The sequence below is a fragment of the Lagenorhynchus albirostris genome, chromosome 5, assembly GCF_949774975.1.
Source record: "Lagenorhynchus albirostris chromosome 5, mLagAlb1.1, whole genome shotgun sequence".
In the NCBI taxonomy this organism is placed as follows: Eukaryota; Metazoa; Chordata; class Mammalia; order Artiodactyla; family Delphinidae; genus Lagenorhynchus; species Lagenorhynchus albirostris.
Window position 1 is genome coordinate 62844523 of NC_083099.1, and position 21275 is coordinate 62865797.

Consider the following 21275-nt stretch of genomic DNA (forward strand, 5'->3'; position numbering starts at 1 on the left):
TATTCAACATATCTGTCAAAACTCATCAACTTGTACTTTTTCTTTTTTTTTTGGCTGCGTGGCTTGTGGGATCTTAGTTCCCCACCCAGGGATTGAACCCAGGCCCTCAGCAGTGAGAGTCCTAACCGCTGGACTGCCAGGGAATTCCCTGTACATTTTAAACATGTGCAGTTTATAACATACCTAAATAAAGTTTTAAAACATGAAACAAAATTAGAAAGTGATTGTAAGCTGGAAAACATAAATAAAAGAATAATTCTCTATCCAAGTCAGTGATTGTACTTTAGAGTAAGAAATTTTCACAGTGGCTCTTAACCTTTCACATTTAATGTCATTCAGCAATAAATATCAATGGAGACTTACTTATTCTGCATTGGACATTATTTTAGTTTGTGGATATGCAAATATAGAAAAGCAAATCCTCACAAAGCTTATATGATGAAAAAGAAAATAATTATGTTGTACTGGAGTGTGAACAAGTTATTCTAGGATCACTGAAATAGGGCCTAAGTGCCCGGGTAAGTGAGGGGAGATTTTTGAGGAAACTGATTCTTGGAGAAAGATGAGTTTATCCAGAGGAAAAGAAGGCAGGATATGGCTAAAGGAGTAGGAAAAGCAAGAGGCAGACAAGCTATTTGTTTTCAGAAACCGTGGATAGTTTGGTTTGGCTGTGTATAGAGCTATGGGAAACTGTGGTAGGAGATAAGAGACACAGGCTGATGAGGTTTAGAAGAGCTTTGTTGTGCTAAGAAATTGACAGTGTCTCTCTATGGGGACCAATGAATGAGAGCAGGAAAGTGACATGGTCAGCTAGCTATCTGGGTGAAAAAGCTCACCATGGAGGCTTGGAGACCAGGCAATGGAAATGAACTGAATTATGGCAGTAGAAATGGGGAGGGGGGAAGGGCAGAAGTGCTTTTAAAGACAAAATCAACAGGACTTGTTTTTGATTCAAACACCAATAGGACCTGATGTCTGATGAGACGTGTATGGGAAGGAATGTAGGATGAATCCCAAATTTTCTGTTTAGGCACTTATTCATAAAAAAGAATACATGAGCAAAACATGTTTGGGAGCAAAAGGAGGACTCTATCCAGTGGGGAGAGATGATGCATTTCTACCTGGGCATACACAATTTAAGATGCCTGTGAGGTGACTAGGTGAAGATGTCTTTTAGGTAGTACCTTGTTCTGACTGGAATTCGAGAGTGATTTCTGAGCTGGGAACGAATTGGCATGCAGGCAGTAACTGATTTTTATTTATTAGTTTGCTTAGGGAGAAAGAGAAATGAGAAGAGTAGAAAACGGAGCCAGCCATACATGATAAAGTCACAGAAGTCAAGTGAAGAGTGTAACAGAGAACACTCTAGATCTGCATTTTCATTCTCCTTATGGTTCCTCCTCTGTGTGTCTATTTTGCTCTCCTTTCTTTGGAGTTTCAGTTACTCAGATACAATGGGAATAATAATACAACCCATTTTGTAGGAAATTGTGAGGATTAAGTGAGATCACAAAGGTCATATATTGAGTGACCAGTTCATCATTGGTGCAAAGAAAATGTTTTCTTTTGAGATTATATGTGTTTGTATACAGAGAGGGGGTGGGGAGGAGGAGAGAGAAAACAGAGCTAGATACCTAGGCACAGTTTTAAGCACTTTCACAAAAATTAATTCCTTTAATCCTCACAATCCAATAGCGTGAAAGCACGATGGGTAAAAGCCCAGAACTGAGCCAGACTGCCTCGTTTCAAATATCCCCATTTTACAACAGGTATTAAGTAGGTAGATAGTAGGTGCATCGCCAGGGGAGTAAGTGGCAGAGTTTGGATTAAAATCCAGGCTGACTCTGAGTAACTAGATGTGGCTCTAGTGTGTCCCTTCAGGCGGTTCAAAATCTTGGCTATTGGGCAGGGAGAGGTCTTGGATTACTTCTTCCATCACTATCTGAACTTTCCGTGATTGGTTTTAGTCCCTCCCTGGGAGTGGCCGATCTCTATAAAAGACAAATCTACTAATTCCCTACTTAGAATGTTTCAATCCTTTTAGTGTAACATTCAGTTTAATGGGTCTTTCAATGATCAAATTTACATTATTTCAAAGCTGCCTAATTCGTATTTCTTTCCGTATTTGTCCAAGATTTACTTCCGCAGGACTGAGTCTTTAATTTCAGTGTTCTCAGCCCTCAGCCAGCACTTCGCCTAGCACACAGTATGCAGTCAATAAATACTTGCTCAAAGTATGAATGAACTAAAGAACCGCGGAACAGAGACGCAGAGGGGATTCGGTCTGGGGAGTTCCAAAGTTCGGGAGGGGACACGGGGCGGGCAGTGCCTGTCACATGACGAGGCGGGGCAAATCCCATGTGCTCCACGGCGCCGGGCGAAGCCCCGCCCTCTGCGCCGGTCACGTGGGGGCGCCGGCTGCGCCTGCGGAGAAGCGGTGGCCGCCGAGCGGGATCCGTGCGGGGAGCCGGAAATGGTTGTGGACTACGTCTGTGCGGCTGCGTGGGGCTCGGCCGCGCGGACTGAAGGAGACTGAAGGTAAAGCCGCCATGTCCGGGCCCGACCCGGCCCCCCCACCCCCTCCCCCCGCATCCGCCGCCATCCGGGCCCGGACCGGCTACCCTGCGCCGCCGCCCCGGCGCCCTGGCCCCGTGGCCCAAGCCCGGGCCCCGGCCCGCCAGGGCCTGATCCCCGGCCCACGTGTGCCCGGCCTGGCCCGGCCTGGCTGCTGGGTGGGGGTGGGGGATCGCGGGGCCGGAATATGCGGTCCCCGTGGGCTGGGAGGGCGCCGGGTTCCCCGGCCGCTAAGTGCCACCTCGGTCCGACCCGAGGAGGCCCCGCGGGCGCAGGCACCGCGGCTCCCGGCCCGCCGCCCCCTCCCCCCTTTGCGGCCCGGCCGCCGGGAAGTGACACGTTGTTCTTTGGCACTGGCCGGCGCTGCGCAGGGAGGGCGCAGGGGAAGGAGGCGGCGGCGGCGGGCAGGGAGGAGCCCCCGGCCCCGCCCGCCCTCCGGGCCGACCCTCACTTGCTTCAAACCGGCTCCTCTTCGGCCGCCGCCCGCCTGGCCTTTTACGGCCCGACTGCCGCCCTTCCTGGCCTCCACTCCTGGGCAGCGGCAGGCCTCGTCTCTGGCCCCGCGCGGGTGCCCCCGCGGTCACCCGCGGCAGGCGTGCCTCGTGTGCCCCCGGGCCAGGCCCCGAACCCGGTGTCCCCGGGTGGGGGGTGGGGACACCACGGCCGAAGCTGCTAGCTCCGTTTGTGATCCGGGAGCCTGGTGCCAGCGAGACCTGGAATTTCCGGTCTGGTTGGTCTTGGGCCCCGCGGAGCCAGGTTGATACCCCTCACCTCCCAACCCCAGGCCCTCGGATGCCCAGAACCTGTAGGCCGCACCGTGGATTTATTCTTAACCGAGGGGGTGAGTGAGGGGCTGTTTCAGCAGGCCAGGGGGGTGGTTGGAGGCGGTGTGGGTTTGACAGGGTGTTGGTGGGGACGTAAGCTGGGTCTTTAATGCTCCTTCACCCGCTTGGCGCCTCCGGGGCTCGCTGCGGGCCCCAGCCCTTGCTTCAGCCCTTCCCCCACTCCATTTGCCTTCAGCTTGGGTCCCTTCCCCTTTCTGAGCTCCTCTCTTTCCCAACAGGTGCTGGGGGGACCCTGATGTGGCACCAAATGAAATGAACAAAGCTCCACAGCCCACAGGCCCCCCACCTGCCCCATCCCCTGGACTCCCACAGGTAATTAGGGAGGAATTAGCAGTGACTGGGGTGCAGGTTGGGGAGACCAGGCAGCCGGGTCAGGAACAGGTTCCAGCCTCTGGATTTTCCCACCCCTTTCTGTGTCAGGGCAAAGTGCAGCTTCCTGCTGCCAAATTGAGACACGGCCCCTGGGCTGTTCCCAGGGGCTGTCATGGGGAGGGTATATGTGGACTGTTGAGGCTCTTGCCACAGATCTGCCCCCTTCACCAGCTTGAGTTTCTGCCCCACCTGGGTTTCCCCTCTTGCTGAAATCTGGTCTCCCCCCTTCAGCCAGCGTTTCCCCCGGGGCAGACAGCACCGGTGGTGTTCAGTACGCCTCAAGCGACACAAATGAACACGCCTTCTCAGCCCCGCCAGGTGAGGGGCTGTGGGGAGGGGAGTAGGGGGCATGGGTGGGAGCCACGTAAAGCTTAGGCCAGTTTGGGCCTAGGATGGAAACTACGGAGGCCCTGTACCTGCCCCAGTTTCCTGACAGTTGCTATGTGTTCTTTCATGGGGCTCTGCACTTTGCACTGTTGATTACTTACGGTGGCTGGCCCCTCGGTTAGTATGTAGTCGGTGGGGATGGCATTACTAGGGGTCCTGGTGCCTTAAGAATTGGGGGCAGTGTTGGGCCCTGCTGCCAACTCTTTGGGCCCTGCTTTCCTATTTCCTCCTTTTACTGGGAGGTTGCCATTGCTCCATTCCCCATCCCTTCTTTCTCTTTGGACTGTGGGAAAATAAACACTCCAGCTGGTTCTTGCCTTTCTCTATTCCCTAAATTCTTCCTCATTAAGTGGGAGAGGATTCTTGTCCTGCGTCCTTCATATTTTCCTTCATCTTTTCCCCTCACCTTGGGGATAATTCTCTTCTTTCCTGTCCCCATGTGCTCTCAGGGAGGATTCAGGTCTCTGCAGGTAATACCCCTTTGCTAATCCTGGACTCTCTCCTGGTCTCACCATTACCCTCCACCCTAGTCAGGGGCTAGAGACAGGGACTGGGGTTCCTCAGGGTGGGGACTTGTTTGCTGTCCAGGTCCTCATTCTGAGGCTGACCAATGCATGTTAGGGGCTAAATCTTGCATAGCGCGTATCTGGGAACTGGGAGACTTGCATGTTAGCGGTTAGCTCCTCAGTACCTTAGGGTGGAGCAGTGCATGCTGGGGAGTATGTTGCTGAAAAAGGCTTTACTTAGGCATGATGCATCTGGGTGTTAGGAAGCCTCTGCTGAAGGATAGACTGGAGGAGGTGACATGAGTATGCATGGCAAGGAGGGAGTAAATATGCAGAGTGCAAAGTGTGTATCTGAGTTTGGAGGGCACATTGTGAGTACAAGAGGCCACTTAAACATCAGTTGGTCAGGTGAATCTTGGAAGTGTTGGTCCCCATGCTCCAAAGCCCCTGGCACTTCTGTCCAGACTAGAGGCATAGCAGAATGGCCATTTTGCTGTCCACTTCCTCCCCTTCCCAGTGCCAACTGCCTTCCTCCCTCCTGACAGCACTTCTACCCTAGCCGGGCCCAGCCCCCGAGCAGTGCAGCCTCCCGAGTGCAGAGTGCAGCCCCCGCCCGCCCTGGCCCAGCTGCCCATGTCTACCCTGCTGGATCCCAAGTAATGATGATCCCTTCCCAGATCTCCTACCCAGCCTCCCAGGGGGCCTACTACATCCCTGGACAGGTGAGGCTGGAGGCTTGGGGGCTGGAGGCCACACAACCTTGTACCCCAACTCCCACTTTCCTTACCCTGACCCCCCAGTCCCATCTCTTCTCCAGAGGTGGGACTTTCTTCTGGTCATTGCCTAGAGTTGGCTTGTCCTGTCTTGCCTTATATTCTCTTTGTAGTCTGATATGGTATTCGTAGCTCCGTCAACTCCTCTCCCCTCCTTCTCCCCCTTCCCCTCCACCAGGGGCGTTCCACATATGTTGTCCCGACACAGCAGTATCCTGTGCAGCCGGGAGCCCCAAGCTTCTATCCGGGTGCAAGCCCTACAGAGTTTGGGACCTACGGTAAGCAGGGGAGGGAGTCAGGTGTGAGTGAGTCCCAGGGAGCATCTAAACTCACCTATTAATTGCTAAGACCCTTCCCAGGCTTGTTTCTTGGTCTAAAAATGACAGGGGTAGCAGGGATTGTTGCTTAATATGTAACTGGTGTTGGGGGGTGGTGCGGAGAGGATTTTATACTGTTGCTGAGAGTTGGAGTCCTCCCCATGTCAAGGAATACAGTTCAAGCACTAGTTTGAAGGCCTATTAGTAAATATTCCCTGTGACACTCGTTCCATGGTTGGGGGGAGCCCATGTAACATGGATCTGAGAGGTTTCTGTAGCTGTTTTTCATTTATATTCTAGGAAAGGATTAGTCTGTTCTTTATGGCAGTGGTTTCCAAAATTTTTTGACCATCAGGAAAAATTTTGAGTATGTACTTTTAATGTATGTTTTTGTTTGTTATACGTATGCATAATTTAGACAAATAGCACTTAATGTTGCTTGTCAGAAACAAACAAGTGGAGGTTATGGATGATATTAAAGAATGTATCCCATTTTGGAGACCATTGCTTTAAGGAATTTTTCTCATCCTGGGCCTGGTTCATAATGTTACTTTTTGTTTCCTTGCCCCTTAGCAAAGGGCTGGAGACTGGAATTGGACTCAGGTTGAATGGAACAGGGTTGGCAAATCTGTTTTTATCATTCCCAGCCAAAGACCTGATTCTGTTTCAGGTTAAGTAGTTGCTGCTCTCTCAGAGTATATGTGTGTGTTTTGCTGGGGGTGGGGTGCATACGTGTTACCTTACGGGGTAGAAGAGGAGCAGACATAGTCCTGGTAGCTGGTGTGTGGTGGGGAAGAAGTGCCTGCCTACAAGGGGTGTGTGCGTCAGTGTTAGGAATTCTTGTAAACGCAGTTCAGACTGGTTCCCCAGCTTTGATAGACACCTCATTCCCTTGGGGAGGAGGGTGGGGCAGGGCGAGGGGCCAGCTGTGGGTGATGAGAGGTTCTCTAGGGGGTGGGAGGTGTTCAAGCAGGCATTTGTATGTGGTTGGGCTCTGACCCTGCCACTGTTCTTCCTTTCCGTGTCCCTCCCGCCCCCCAAGCTGGCGCCTACTACCCAGCCCAGGGTGTGCAGCAATTTCCCACTGGTGTGGCTCCCCCGCCGGTTTTGATGAACCAGCCACCCCAGATTGCTCCCAAGAGGGAGCGGAAGACGGTGAGTAGCAGCGGGGGGCTCTAGGATATCTGGGAAAGGGAGAATCAAGGTCAGGCACATTGTGGGTCAGGGAGCAGGAAATTGAGGGAGATCTTCAGCTGAGAGTAGGCAGAGAATGGGGACCTGTGAAGTGCTTAGGTTCTTTGTAAGGTGCTAAGATTTCCGTGTAGAAGAAGCTTACTGGAAGATTGGAGTGTCTGGTGGGGAAATTCCTTAGAGACCTGGGTCCTGGGTCCGTAACATCTAAGTTTGGTTTTGGGTTTCTGGTGGCTTGCCTTGGAAATGGTTTGCTTTCTGTGGCCCCACCCCCCAGTCCTGGAAGCTCTTGAGGCCTCCGCCTCTGCTCGGTCCTCAAGCCCTGGGCGTGGTGCCCAGAATAGGGTGCCAGGGCTGGGGAAGCCGCTGAGTCACCCTCGCTCCACCCACTGGATCTGGTCTCTGCCCCCAGAGATCAAGCAGACTAGCCACAAGTGAGCCGGATGGGTGCTAGATGGGGGTCCTGGGCCCCAGGGCATGCAGCCACTTCTTGGGGACTTCTGGCTGGGCAGGGATGAGGGAGGGAGGGGCATTGTGATGTACGTGGCTGCTGTGAGGTCAAGGGTGTCTTAGGGGTAGCGGCCAAGAGGAGACTATAAGAGCAGCTGGATGGGTTGACAGTAGAACTCATGGAGTTTCTGGCACCCACCTGCCTGCTTCTCAGTGAGGGGTGGGGAGTCCTAGGAGTGGGGCAGGGTGGAGAGGTGGGTTCCTCCTGCTTCCCACTCATCCTGTAGCTTTTTTTTCCCCCAGATCCGAATTCGAGACCCAAACCAAGGAGGGAAGGATATCACAGAGGAGATCATGTCTGGGGCCCGCACTGCCTCCACACCCACCCCTCCCCAGGTACTGTTCTTTGAGTGATGCCTTGGCTGGGATGGCTGTTCTGCCCTGGACTCCTAGGTCCCTGGATCTTTTTCTTCAACTAAGGGATTAATTTCCCTGCTTTCCTGGATTTCTAGGCGGCTAAAGTAGAAATGGCTCTAGTAAAGAAGGGTTGTGGGACTCTTCAGGGCAAACTTGGTAACCCTTTGTGTCCTGCAGACGGGAGGTGGTCTGGAGCCTCAGGCTAATGGGGAGACACCCCAGGTTGCTGTTGTTGTCCGGCCAGGTAAGTGAGCAGGTGGGGCAGAGCCTTTATGGGGAAAAGGAGTGTGAACATTTAAAAAACCAAGGAAGTGGAGTGACTTGAATTGGGTGCCAGAGAAAGCAGTGTGATTGGTTCATCCTGTTTTCCTTTCAGAGAAGAACTAGGTGTCAGGTAGTCAGATTTTAGGGTAGATTGGATTTTGAGTGAGAATGGAAAAGACCTAGGTGGGAGAAGACTGGTGTGTGTGTAGGGGTCTGTTAGGTTGGGAATGCTTGGCTGGGAGGAGGAAGAGCAGTAGCAGTGAAGGACTTGCCTCTAATTACTCGTTCTTACTATGGTGCAGATGACCGGTCGCAGGGAGCAATCATTGGGGAGCGGCCAGGGCTGCCTGGCCCAGAGCACAGCCCTTCAGGATCCCAGCCTTCATCACCTTCTCCGACCCCATCACCACCCCCAGTCTTGGAACCGGGGTCTGAGGCTAATCTCACAGTCCTCCCTATTCCTGGGGACACTATGACAACGGGGATGATACAAACATCTGTAGAAGAATCAACCCCCATGCCCCCTGAAACTGGGGAGCCATATTGCCTCTCTCCAGAACCCACTCCCCTCGCTGAACCCATACTGGAAGTAGAAGTGACACTTAGCAAACCAGTTCCAGAATCTGAGTTCTCTTCCAGTCCTCTCCAGGTTCCCACCCCCCTGCCATCTCACAAGGTGGAAATTCTTCCTGAGCCTAATGGCACAGTCCTATCTGAGAATTTGGAACCAGAGTTGGAGTCGAGCCCGGAGCTTGCCCCTCTCCCTCCCCCGGCTTGTCCCTTTGAATCCCCCATGCCCATTGCTCCAACTGCCCAACCTGAGGAGCTGCTCAACGGAGCCCCCTCGCCACCAGCTGTGGACTTAAGCCCCGTCAGTGAACCAGAGGAGCAGGCCAAGGAGGCTACAGCATCGGTGGCTCCCCCCACCATTCTTTCTGCCACTCCAGCTGTGGCTCCTCCAGCTGCTTCCCCTGCTCAGGAGGAGGACATGGAGGAAGAGGAAGAAGAGGAAGAGGAAGGAGAAGCTGAGGGTGAGAAGGGAGGAGAGGAACCGCTCCCCCTAGAGAGCACCCCTGTCCCAGCCCACCTGTCCCAGAATTTGGAGGTGGCATCAGCCACCCAAGGTAAGGTGTGGCTGGATGGTAGAGGTGGGGCACGCTGGGTGTGGTTCTTTTTCTTCATTGATGACTTCTTGTGCCATTGTGTCTGGGTCATAGAAGCCCTGTAATGGAAGGGTTAGATTCCATCTAACCTAAGGGTTGGATTAAGGAATTCTAAGTCAAGAGAGGGTGTGATGAGAAAAGGGAATATTGTACAGTGGCTGCTTTTTATTTTTCTGAGGGGTTGGGGGTACTCCTTAAGTTATTCTCACTCCTCCCCCCCAAATAGTGGCAGTATCTGTGCCAAAGAGGAGACGGAAAATTAAGGAGCTCAATAAGAAGGAGGCTGTAGGAGACCTTCTAGATGCCTTCAAGGAGGTAAGGGATCAGAAAGCGGAGGGAGAAGGGCAAAGTTTGGGTATGGAACAGCGGTCACATTGCAACCAAAACGGAATGTCCAATGGTTACAGGTGAACCCAGGAGTACCAGAGGTAGAAAATCAGCCTCCTGTAGGCAACAATCCCAGCCCAGAGCCTGAGGGCAGCAGTGTGCCCCCGCGATCTGAGGAAGCAGACGAGACCTGGGACTCAAAGGAAGACAAGATTCAAAATGCTGAGAACATCCAGCCGGGGGAACAGAAGTATGAATATAAGTCAGGTATGCAGAAGGAAGGTTTGAGAAGAGTTGAGTATGCTTACCAGGGCCCCAGGAGAAAGCAGTGTGATTGGTTCATCCTGTTTTCCTCACAGATCAGTGGAAGCCTCTAAACCTTGAGGAGAAAAAGCGTTATGACCGTGAGTTCCTGCTTGGCTTTCAGTTCATCTTTGCCAGTATGCAGAAGCCAGAGGGATTGCCCCATATCAGTGATGTGGTGTTGGATAAGGTTGGTGGGCTTAAGGGAGAGGGTAAGTTTGGGCAGGTTGGCTGGCTGGGGAGGAGCCAGAGGTCTTGAAGGAGTGGTCAGTAGCTAGCCCTAGCCTGTTTCTCATACCTTCCCTGTCCTTTTCGCAGGCCAATAAAACACCATTGCGGCCACTGGATCCCGCCAGACTTCCAGGCATAAATTGTGGCCCAGACTTCACTCCGTCCTTTGCCAACCTTGGCCGACCAGCCCTTAGCAGCCGTGGGCCCCCGAGGGGTGGGCCAGGTGGGGAGCTGCCCCGAGGGCCGGTGAGTGGGACTGGCAAGGGGAGTTGGGGGTGTTGGCTTCCTGTATCTCATTTAAGGGGGTGGGGAGAAGTCTGCCCTGGAGATGTGTGGTAGTGGTAGTAGGTCGTGCTGACTAGTTCTGTGGCTTCTCTTGTCCCCGCTCCTTGCTTAGCAGGCTGGTCTGGGACCCCGGCGATCTCAGCAGGGCCCCCGAAAGGAACCACGCAAGATCATTGCCACGGTGTCAATGACTGAAGATATAAAGCTGAACAAAGCAGAGAAGGCCTGGAAACCCAGTAGCAAGCGGACAGTGACTGATAAGGACCGAGGGGAGGAGGACACTGATGGCAGCAAAACCCAGGTACCTGCAAGTCGTGGTTTGGTCTCCATTCCTTCTTTGCAAGGTCTTCCCTCTGAGCCAGCCTTGCCCTCTTTGCCTCTGTCCATTCTCATCACTGGTAACTACTTTGTCCATCCCTCCCAGCAGACCCTGTTCTTCTGAAAACCTCACTGGACTCTATGCTTTCTCTGTCTCCTCTCCTCTCCAGGACCTGTTCCGCAGGGTGCGCTCCATCCTGAATAAGCTGACACCCCAGATGTTCCAGCAGCTTATGAAGCAGGTGACGCAGCTAGCCATCGACACCGAGGAACGCCTCAAAGGGGTCATTGACCTCATCTTCGAGAAGGCCATTTCAGAACCCAACTTCTCCGTGGCCTATGCCAACATGTGCCGCTGCCTCATGGCGGTTAGTTTCCACTGTTTTATAAACCTTGTGGTTTAGCTTCCCACTTCTCTTCCTAAGACTCTGAGTCCAGCTTCTTGGTTCTCTATCCTGTGCTGTTGGTGGCAGAGCCAGGGCCAGAGGTCTTCCTGGGTCAGGTAGTTGAAGACTTTTGGAGGGTTTTCCCTGCCCTGGACTAGTCTGAACGTGGCGTTCTCTTTGACATACAGCTGAAAGTGCCCACTACAGAAAAGCCAACAGTGACTGTGAACTTCAGAAAACTGTTGTTAAATCGATGTCAGAAAGAGTTTGAAAAAGACAAAGATGATGATGAGGTTTTTGAGAAGAAGCAAAAAGAGATGGATGAAGCTGCCACGGTGAGAGAAACTCCATTCCCATTTCCACTGCTCACCCAGATGCTACTCAGCTGCAGAAGTGGGGGTGGGGATATTGGTGTTTTGGGGGTTTCTCTGCCTTAGGACGTGAGTGCTTGCTGCTAGGTTTAGGAATCTAGATAGTGGAAGAGAGAACAGTTTTAGCTGAGTGGCTGGCTGTCTTTTTGATGTGGTCCCTGTCCCATGACCGGCAGGCAGAGGAACGGGGACGCCTGAAGGAAGAGCTGGAAGAGGCTCGAGACATAGCCCGGCGGCGCTCTTTAGGGAATATCAAGTTTATCGGGGAGTTGTTCAAGCTGAAGATGTTAACAGAGGCGATCATGCACGACTGTGTGGTTAAACTACTTAAGAACCATGATGAAGAGTCCCTCGAATGCCTTTGCCGTCTGCTCACCACCATTGGCAAAGACCTGGACTTTGAAAAGGCCAAGGTAGGGGCTCCTGGGGTATGGGAGAGGACAGGCTGAAGCGCGTGGGGTCTGCGGTCCACTGGCAGACACCCTTTCCAGCTGTTGTGTCTGAGTGGCACTGTGTGCCACTGAGCTACAGTGGCGGAGCTGAAGGCCTGAGGAGGGGCATGGCCTGTAGTTGGAGGTGAAGTTTTAGAAGTTCCTGAACTTGATCCCTTTGCTTCTTGTTAGCCCCGGATGGATCAGTATTTCAACCAGATGGAAAAAATCATTAAGGAAAAGAAGACTTCATCCCGAATCCGCTTTATGCTGCAAGACGTGCTGGATCTGCGACGGGTGTGTGTCCCCTTTCCCACTGTTTGCTGCCTCTGACCCCACAGTCCCAGTTCCTGACACTTTTGTCTGGCCCTGTCTGATGTAATTACCTTGTGACTGGCCTGTCGCCACAGAGCAATTGGGTGCCGCGTCGAGGGGACCAGGGTCCCAAGACGATTGACCAAATCCACAAGGAAGCTGAGATGGAGGAGCATCGGGAGCACATAAAAGTGCAGCAGTTAATGGCCAAGGGCGGCGACAAGCGTCGGGGTGGTCCTCCAGGCCCACCCATCAGTAAGTTTGAGGCTGGGACTGAGGAGGGACAGTGTGAGGGGTTGTGCTTTCCACTGATGACTTCTTGTTAGTGCCACGTGTCTGGGCCACTGAGACCCCATGATGGAACTGAGGATCTGAGGAAGGGAGGCTGGGGGCAGCCCTCGGGAGCGGGGTTCTTGGGACTTACCCATCATTCCAGTATGCTTTCCTTTTTGTCCCAGGCCGTGGCCTTCCACTTGTGGATGATGGTGGCTGGAACACAGTGCCCATCAGCAAGGGCAGCCGCCCTATTGACACCTCACGACTCACTAAGATCACGAAGGTAGGGGTGTGTGTGTTGGAAGGGCTGATGTCAGTGATGGGAGGATAAAGAGGGGTCAGATGGGCCTTAAGCACAGGTTTGGATCTTAATCCCCTCACTTGTCTGAGGTTGGGAAGGTGACAGCTCAGTTTTCCCCCTTAGACTAGCTGGTTAGATTGCTAGAGAGGGACTTCCAGCTCTAGGGGATGCATTCACATTGGTCTGGACCACTGGTCAGCACCCTGACACGCACACCAAAGCCAGCCATTCCCTCCTTCTCTGCAGCCCACAAGCTAAGAATGAGAGTTTTCTACATTGTCTAGTGGTTGAAAAGAATCAAAAAGTGAACGATACTTTGTGTTAAGGAATTACATAAAGTTTAAATTTCAGTGTGCATAGTTTTTTTTTTTTTTTTTTTGGCGGTACGCGGGCCTCTCACTGTTGTGGCCTCTCCCGTTGCGGAGCACAGGCTCCGGACACGCAGGCTCAGGGGCCATGACTCACGGGCCCAGCCGCTCCGTGGCATGTGGGATCTTCCCAGACCAAGGCACGAACCCGTGTCCCCTGCATCGGCAGGCAGACTCTCAACCACTGCGCCACCAGGGAAGCCCTCAGTGTGCATAGTTTTATTGGAACATAACCACACTCATCACTTTTAAGTATTGTCTGTGACTGCTCTTGTGCTATAGCGGCAGAGTTGAGTAGTTCAAACTGCCTGGTCTGTAGTGAATATTTACTGTCTGGCCCTTTACAGGGAAAGTTTTCCTGTAACCAGGGGCCCCTTACGGCTGTGTGTGGTGAGAGCTGGCGAGGGCTTTGGCTGGATCAGACCCGTGACTCTCACTCCCTTTCCTTCCTCAGCCTGGCTCCATTGATTCTAACAACCAGCTGTTTGCACCTGGAGGGCGATTGAGCTGGGGCAAGGGTAGCAGTGGAGGCTCAGGAGCCAAGCCCTCCGATGCAGGTATGGAGGCCACTGTAAAGAGCTGGGTGGTTAGGAATCAGCTCTCCTGAGGGCAGCGTCTTCTCTGTACCGGGGGCTTTCATTACAGAGTGGTTAGTTAGGTAATACAGGCAGTGTGTACTTGGCACTAGGGACTGAACTACTCTAGTGTCAGGACTAGGACCAAGCGTCCTAAATTGGCGAGTAGGAGATAGGATGTACAGAAATATGTTTTAATCTGGGTTTTCTCCCTCCCCAGCATCAGAAGCTGCTCGTCCAGCTACTAGTACTTTGAATCGCTTCTCAGCCCTTCAACAAGCAGTACCTACAGAAAGCACAGATAACAGACGTGTGGTACAGAGGTGGGGTTTTCTCGGTGTCTTTGTTTTCACACTGGGAGTACTGATTGGGTTTTGACTGCTGCCATAGGAATCCTTAACACCTGTAATGCTCAGAGCTCCCGGCTGAGATTGGGGCATATACCTGATGACAAGAACAAGGCCTGACAGTTGCTCAGCATGTTGGATAGTTAAACAGGAGTGCATGTGGGCAGTACAGGTGAGAGACGATGTGCCTGTCTTTCTTCCAGGAGTAGCTTGAGCCGGGAACGAGGTGAGAAAGCTGGGGACCGGGGAGACCGCCTAGAGCGGAGTGAACGGGGAGGTGACCGTGGTGACCGGCTTGATCGCGCACGGACACCTGCCACCAAGCGGAGCTTCAGCAAGGAAGTGGAGGAGCGGAGTAGAGAGCGGCCCTCTCAGCCTGAGGGACTGCGCAAGGCAGCTAGCCTCACGGAGGATCGGGACCGCGGGCGGGATGCTGGTAAGGGGCTGGGGGGTGGGGAAGGGAAGGGTGTGGGCTGGTTTGGGACTAGCTAGGAAGACTGGAATTGAAGAATCTCTGATCTGTTTTTCTATGCTCAGTGAAGCGAGAAGCCGCCCTGCCCCCTGTGAGTCCTCCGAAGGCTGCGCTCTCTGAAGAGGAGCTGGAGAAGAAATCCAGGGCCATCATTGAGGAATACCTCCATCTCAATGACATGAAGGTAAGCAGTGGGAGTGGTCTGAGTGACAGCAGGGTGGGCGGGAAGGGGCCTGTGCCGACAGGCATGGGTGTAGGGTCTGGGCCAGACAGTGACTGGTCTCTCTTCTGTGCGCTGCGCCCCTGCAGGAGGCGGTTCAGTGTGTGCAGGAGCTGGCCTCGCCCTCGCTGCTCTTCATCTTTGTGCGGCACGGCATCGAGTCCACACTGGAGCGCAGCGCCATTGCCCGTGAGCACATGGGGCGACTGCTGCACCAGCTGCTCTGTGCCGGGCACCTCTCCACTGCTCAGTACTACCAAGGGTATGACTTGGTGGGCCTCCCACTTTTACATACCCACAAATTTCCCTCCTTTGTAGGACCCGTGGAACCTTAGATATGAATGTAGGCTCCTTAGCCATCTTGGTCAACATAACTTTTGGCAGGGTTGGGGGTGAGCCATCTAAGGAGAAGACGACGGCCTTAGTTTGAGATAATTGCCCCATGTTTAGGAAGTTGCTGAAGTGCTCCACGTTGATCCTTTAGGCGCGCCTTTGTTGCCCCAGCAGGAGGGTAGTGCAGCTTGTCTCTCCTAGCTGACTTTGAATTCTCTTTGCAGGCTCTATGAAATCCTGGAATTGGCTGAAGACATGGAAATTGACATCCCTCATGTGTGGCTCTACCTAGCAGAACTGGTAACGCCCATTCTGCATGAAGGTGGGGTGCCCATGGGGGAGCTGTTCAGGTTAGTCCCCTTTGGTGGAATTCAGGGGAGGTAAAAACAGGAAGAAGAGGGGAGAGGGAGGGGAGGTGTGGCAACTTAGACCCCCGGCTTTAGGGAGGGATGGGATAGTGTGTTGAGAGGGTGTGGAAGGCTATCAACACTGGATTTTTCTCTTGTAGGGAGATTACAAAACCTCTGAGACCCCTGGGCAAAGCTGCTTCCCTGTTGCTGGAGATCCTGGGGCTCCTATGCAAAAGCATGGTGAGTGAGAGAGCCTTTCAGAGGTAGTGTGTTGAGAACTTCTCTTCGCACCATGTGGTTTTGGGTGCTGGCAGTGACCCTGAAGCCTCATGGTCCTTTGGTGGGATGGTAGTGCTGTGTGGGTACCTGGGAGAGGAAATGTCGAGGCTGGCACTCTCCCTCAGACCAGTGCCTGTTGTAGGTTCTGGCCAAGGCTGGAGGAGAATGAGAATCTAAGGCCCTAGGCCCTTGATTGATTCACTCATTCATTCAACTAGCATCTTTTAGAACATTTACCGTATACTAGGTACTGGGAACACAGCAGTGAATAAAAAACACAGTTAGGAAACAAGTTGGAAAAGAAACAAACGACAGCTTAATGAAAACAACAGTGTGAAGTAAAGTGTGAAATAAAATAGCTGAAATGGAGTGCCTTAGGTACTGTGAAGTTGCAAAAGGGTGTCTATTTGGTAACGTTCACGACAGAAACCGCTTTGTTAAAATTAATTTTGATTAGCAAGGAGAAGGGTGAAATGATGGGAAAGGCAAGTTGGGTGTGGTACTTAGTAGTGGTGAGATGTTGGGAAGTGCAGTTTTTTAAAAGAGTTCAGCTGTCTGGAACTTAGAGGAGTAAGTCTTTGAATCGAGAGGAATTGTTCTTTCAGTAGCATATTACTTGTTTTAGGTAGAAATATGTACCAGGATAGTTTCTGAGAAATTTAAAATAATAATTTAAAAGAAAAAGCATATGGAACTATTTATGTATTTCATTGACTCTAAGGTGCCATAGATTCTACAACATTTTATCTATGCACTGCTGAGAAAGAAAAGACATGGTCATATTTTTAAAATGTGGTAATATGCCAGCTATGAGACAACTCAGTTTTAGTGGTGTTAAAATGGGCGTTTTTAAAATCCATGAAGTACAGTAATTTTGTCAAGGGTTGATGGCGTCATCCTGAATATCTGTTATTGTAAAACAGTGATGGCTTCAGAATCTCTTGCCCTTTACAGAAAATGAACTCAAACTGCCGTTTACATGAAGATTTCTGATTTGTGTTGGGTTGGGGGTGGGGACTTAACATCTGCTTCTAAAATTTTCTGGACTTGGGAACCAAATAAACATACTTGTTAGATGTTTTTCGCTTCCATAAGCATTTGTTACTTGCAATAATGAAAAACTAAGCTATTTTAGAAAAAAATGTAGATGAGTGTGGAAGGCTAGGATGAGATATTTGGATTTGGTTGTTTACATTTTGTGGTCCAGTAATTCTTTGAGAATCCTGTGACAGCTAATTGACATTTTCCTAGAGGTCTCAGGCCATCCCCCAGGTTTCATAGCATGGTGGTGGGTGAGTTCTTGTGACTTGGGGTGGTTATTTGACTGACGTTTGTGCCCGTTACTAGACCGTAGGCGTACTGTTCCCATTCAGTACCTCTGTATCATCCTGAGCTGCTAGCAGGCACCTAGTGGGCTTTCAGTAGGCATTTGTTGGATGACATTTGTGGAGCTGTTAGCTTCTTGGAGAGAAAGAGAGTTGCTAAGTTGGTCTTATGTTTTCCAGGGTCCCAAGAAGGTGGGGACGCTGTGGCGAGAGGCTGGACTCAGCTGGAAGGAATTTTTACCTGAAGGCCAGGATGTCGGTGCCTTTGTCACTGCGCAGGTTTGCAGCTGGACTTAAGTTAGCTCTAGCAGTTGGGGTCAGCCAGTCCTTTCCTCTTCCCTCATCTCACATGACACACTTACCTCCCAACTGTGGGCCTTTTTCCTTGCAGAAGGTGGAGTATACCTTGGGAGAGGAGTCAGAAGCCCCTGGCCAGAGGTTGCTGTCCTCTGAGGAGCTGAGCAAGCAGCTGGAGAAGCTGCTAAAGGAGGGCAGCACTAACCAGCGGGTGTTTGACTGGATAGAGGTATATTTCTCCTGGATATTGGGGAAGAGAGATAAAGGAGAAGGTAGTGCAAGTGAGGGCAGCAAGAATGGAGCCTTCCAGGCATAATTCAGAACTTATGGGCCATTTGTCTTTCTTCTGCACAGGCCAACGTGAATGAGCAGCAGGTAGCATCCAACACATTAGTTCGAGCTCTCATGACAACGGTCTGCTATTCTGCAATTATCTGTAAGAGGAGCCAGGGAGTTGGTGGGGCAAGGGTGGGCCCAACAGATATGGGGGGAGGGAGGTTTTGGTCTTTGTCTCCAGTTCTGAACCAGGCTGAGGGTGCATTATTCCACTTATCCCTGTCTTCCTCCCTGTAGCTGAGACTCCTCTCCGAGTGGATGTTGCGGTGCTGAAAGCGCGAGCGAAACTGCTACAGAAGTACCTATGTGACGAGCAGAAGGAGCTGCAGGCGCTCTATGCCCTCCAGGCCCTTGTAGTGACCTTAGAACAGCCCCCCAGTAAGAGCCAGGCCACAGGGATGGGGTGGGCTGGAGGAACTACCAGATAGTAGGGGCAGTTGTGGAAAGGGTCTCAATCCAGGAGAAGTGGGTGGTCACTGGAGAGCAAAATACCCTGATGGTTGAGTCCTTTCCCCTGCAACAAACATTCGTTTGTTTCCTTACCTACAAGTGCAAGACTCGGCCTTGAAGGTTAATTGACTACCTGTTTTGTGCCTAGCCAACTGTTAGATGCCAGGAGTGCAGAGGTGATAAATGGTAACGTTTCCCAAGTATCCTGTGCTCCCTCTGCCTGGTACAGGGCTGAGCTGCTTTTCTTTGCCTCAGTTAATCCTCACAACTATTGTTTAGGGTAGATGGTGTTCCCCCCTTTTCCATATTGGGAGACTGAGGCTTAGGTTAACATGCTTGAGGTTAATGCATTTAGCAAACAGGTATGTGCCAGGACATTGGGATATTAGCAGTGATTAAGTCAAGCATAGTTCCCATGTTGGCATGGAGTCAAGATGAATGTTGGAAAATGGATCCTGCAAGGGTACTCTGGGAGAATTTACCTAGTCAGAGAATGAGTGGGAATTGACACATGGGAGCTAAATTACAAGTGGGAGGGGGAGACTTGACAAGAAGGAACTGTGTGTTAAGGGAAGCTCTGAGGTAGAAAACATGATGCAAGGTAAAAACTGTTGAAGGAATACCAGTGTGGGTGGGAGAGCACAGCAACCAGTTGTATGTGAGGCAAGTTGGGTGGAGAGGTGGATGTGGCCAGGTCATGCAGGGCTGTGTAAGCCATGGGATGCGTTTTGGGCTTTAACCTAAGGATAGGAAAGGGCCTTTATGGGATTTTAAGCAAGGATTTTAAACATTCTTTTTAGTTTTTAGATCATCCTGGCCATTAGTGGGAAGAGTGTTTTGGAGTGGGGTGAATGTGAATGTGGCTGGATCAGCAGATCAGGGGTGTGTTGGTAGTGACTCAGCCTCACTGGTGGCAATGGAGATGGGAGAGGAGTGGGCAGATTCAAGACACACACTGGCCTGGGGGGCAGGTGGTGAGAGATTGGAAGACATATATGACTCCCAGGATAGTTTCAGCAGGTGAGGTGTTAGTGGGGGGTGCCATTCACTGGGCGGTAGGGAACACTGGGTCAAGTTGAATTTGGTCATGTTGAGTTTATGGTCCTGGTCGGGGTGATCAGAGATGTCAGTCAGGTAGACAGCTGGGTATCTGATTTCATTTGGAGAGGAAGGGGGGGGGCTGGAGGCCCATCTCTTGAACTGCTGGCACAGGGCAACACATGTGCAAGTCACAAGAGGGTATAGGATTGCCCAAGGGATACAGCCTTGAGGAGGTAGAGGTTCCACAGGTAGGGACCAAAGGAGGATAGGACCCTATGAACAAAGGACAGAGTGATTTTAGGAGAGGGAAGTGGTCAGTAATGCTAGATGCGCCCGGATTCCATAGGAGCAGATCTGAAAATTAGGGCCTCTGGAGTGTGAAAACATAGAGGCCACCCTGGCAGAAACAGTATTTGGTACAGCAGGGGGCAGGATCTGGATTGGAAAGGACAGAGTAATACCTGAATCGGGAGGAAAAGAAAACAGCAAGTGTAGACAAAAATCTTTGAATTCAACTAATCTCTTGTCAAAAGACAGATCTTTTTGGCTGTAAAGAGATAGCAGTTGTAAAGGAGCCTTTTTGTGTTTAGATAGGAGAAACTTGGGCTTGAAAATACAGGGCAGAGTGGATAATTGATTGTATAGGGTCCCCGGGATGGGTGTGCATGGGATTTGGAGAACAAGCTTGGGATAAATAATCTGTTGCTGCCATTGCTGTGGGATGGGGGTGGGAGGCTGTCCGTAGGCAGCGGTTGTGGATCTGAGGGTGTGCATGTAGGTTTCTGAGTTTTGGCCAAGTGACTCACTCTTGCACATCAGTCTCTTAGATCATGAGATAAGCATCCTGTCAGAGACCTAGTTACTCTGGAATGGCCAGACACACAAATGTCAGCACGGTGGGTCAGGGCCTTGTCTCAGCAGTGGAGCTTAGGGGAGGGATCCCTGGGAGGGGGGATGGAGTGGTTGTGGGCAGCATGCCTGTAACTGCTGTCCTGCCTGCTTGCAGACCTGCTTCGGATGTTCTTTGATGCGCTGTACGATGAGGACGTGGTGAAGGAGGACGCCTTCTATAGTTGGGAGAGTAGCAAGGACCCCGCTGAACAGCAGGGCAAGGGTGTGGCCCTTAAATCTGTCACAGCTTTCTTCAAGTGGCTTCGTGAGGCCGAGGAGGAGGAGTCTGACCACAACTGAGGGTGGGTGGGGCCGGGGACTTGGAGCCCCATGGACACTCGGATGGCCAAGCCAGCCGCCCGGACTGCAAGGGGGGTGGCAGCAGCGGCAGCGGCAGTGGCAGTGGGTGCCTGTAGTGCGATGTCTGAGTTAATAAAGTGGCTGAAGAGGCAGGATGGCTTGGGGCTGCTTGGGGCTCCCCTCCAGGATGCTGCCAGGTGTCCCTCTCCTCCCCCTGGGGCACAGAGATATATATAAAGTCTTGAAATTTGGTGTGTCTTGGGGGGGGGCACCACTGCCTGCCCCTGGTCCTTTTTTATTTTCTGAAAAATCACTCTTGGGACTGCCGTCCTCGCTGCTGGGGGCATACGCCCCAGCCCCTGCACCACCCCTGCTGCTGCCTGGGCAGGGGGAAGGGGGGGCACGGTGCCTGTAATTATTAAACATGAATTCAATTAAGCTCACTGCCTCTCTGCTTTATGGCCTGCTCCCTCTGGAGAAGGGGTCTGGGTAGGTGGGCAACCTCCTTTCCAGAGCTGGCACTGTAGCACTGTTCTCTGTAACTTGGCACCCCTCTTGCCTCTTCCCCTGTCCATGATCGGGAGGGCTAGGGAGTCTTTCCTGGAGGGTTGGCCCTCAAAGTGGACATGGTAAGGCTCACTGTTGATTAGGAGGGGAGAAGGGGGACACAGCTGTGGGTACTTCATAGAACACACTTGCTTGTCTCGGCTCCTACCAGAATGTGATGCAGACTCCTGTGTGTGAAGGCCCTGGGTTTCAGGCCGTCTATAGCTGAAACCTATGGTTTGAAGGTCTCATCTTGAAAAGAGGAGAACCCTGGACACAATGAGGTTTTCTGTCCCCATGCAGTATGCCCGGTAGCACGGGCCCAGTGAGTCTTTGTCCGTG

The 21275-nt window shown here is 51.9% G+C and overlaps 1 protein-coding gene and 2 non-coding genes across 10 annotated transcripts; all 3 read left to right on the forward strand.

Moving 5' to 3' along the window:
* The first annotated feature begins 2410 nt into the window (after positions 1–2410).
* EIF4G1 (eukaryotic translation initiation factor 4 gamma 1) lies at positions 2411–20825 on the forward strand. Of its 8 annotated transcripts, XR_009540697.1 has the most exons (34): positions 2411–2538; positions 3359–3415; positions 3638–3731; positions 4023–4109; positions 5230–5406; positions 5636–5735; positions 6817–6929; positions 7719–7811; positions 8010–8076; positions 8399–9220; positions 9486–9574; positions 9667–9853; positions 9946–10079; positions 10208–10366; positions 10518–10706; positions 10894–11091; positions 11298–11444; positions 11657–11893; positions 12104–12208; positions 12322–12481; positions 12685–12785; positions 13626–13728; positions 13967–14069; positions 14297–14529; positions 14631–14749; positions 14875–15047; positions 15343–15468; positions 15627–15708; positions 17253–17351; positions 17464–17598; positions 17724–17805; positions 17943–18083; positions 18256–18341; positions 20203–20340. XR_009540697.1 is itself a non-coding variant. In XM_060150165.1 (33 exons), the coding sequence occupies exons 3-33, from the start codon at positions 3672–3674 to the stop codon at positions 20385–20387; spliced, it is 4806 nt and encodes a 1601-aa protein (XP_060006148.1). In that variant the 5' UTR covers positions 2415–2538; positions 3359–3415; positions 3638–3671; the 3' UTR covers positions 20388–20825. The 8 variants fall into 8 exon arrangements, 7 of the variants coding, with proteins under 7 accessions (XP_060006148.1, XP_060006152.1, XP_060006150.1 ...); XM_060150165.1 differs by lacking the exon at positions 18256–18341 and having other exon boundaries at positions 2415–2538; positions 20203–20825; XM_060150169.1 differs by lacking the exon at positions 18256–18341 and having other exon boundaries at positions 2415–2538; positions 8399–9127; positions 20203–20825.
* Positions 9273–9330, forward strand: LOC132521423 (small nucleolar RNA SNORD66). The gene has a single exon (XR_009540873.1). It is a non-coding gene; the product is annotated as a small nucleolar RNA SNORD66 (small nucleolar RNA).
* LOC132521422 (small nucleolar RNA SNORD66) lies at positions 12530–12605 on the forward strand. The gene has a single exon (XR_009540872.1). It is a non-coding gene; the product is annotated as a small nucleolar RNA SNORD66 (small nucleolar RNA).
* Positions 20826–21275: the final 450 nt, after the last annotated feature.

Bases quoted from the DNA above. Each gene is read 5' to 3' on its own strand.
- EIF4G1 (XM_060150165.1), top strand. From the start codon at position 3,672: ATGAACAAAGCTCCACAGCCCACAGGCCCCCCACCTGCCCCATCCCCT. The intron at 8,077-8,398 runs GTAAGTGAGCAG...ACTATGGTGCAG, and splicing joins TGCTGTTGTTGTCCGGCCAG to ATGACCGGTCGCAGGGAGCA. The intron at 17,806-17,942 runs GTAAGAGGAGCC...TCCTCCCTGTAG, and splicing joins CTGCTATTCTGCAATTATCT to CTGAGACTCCTCTCCGAGTG.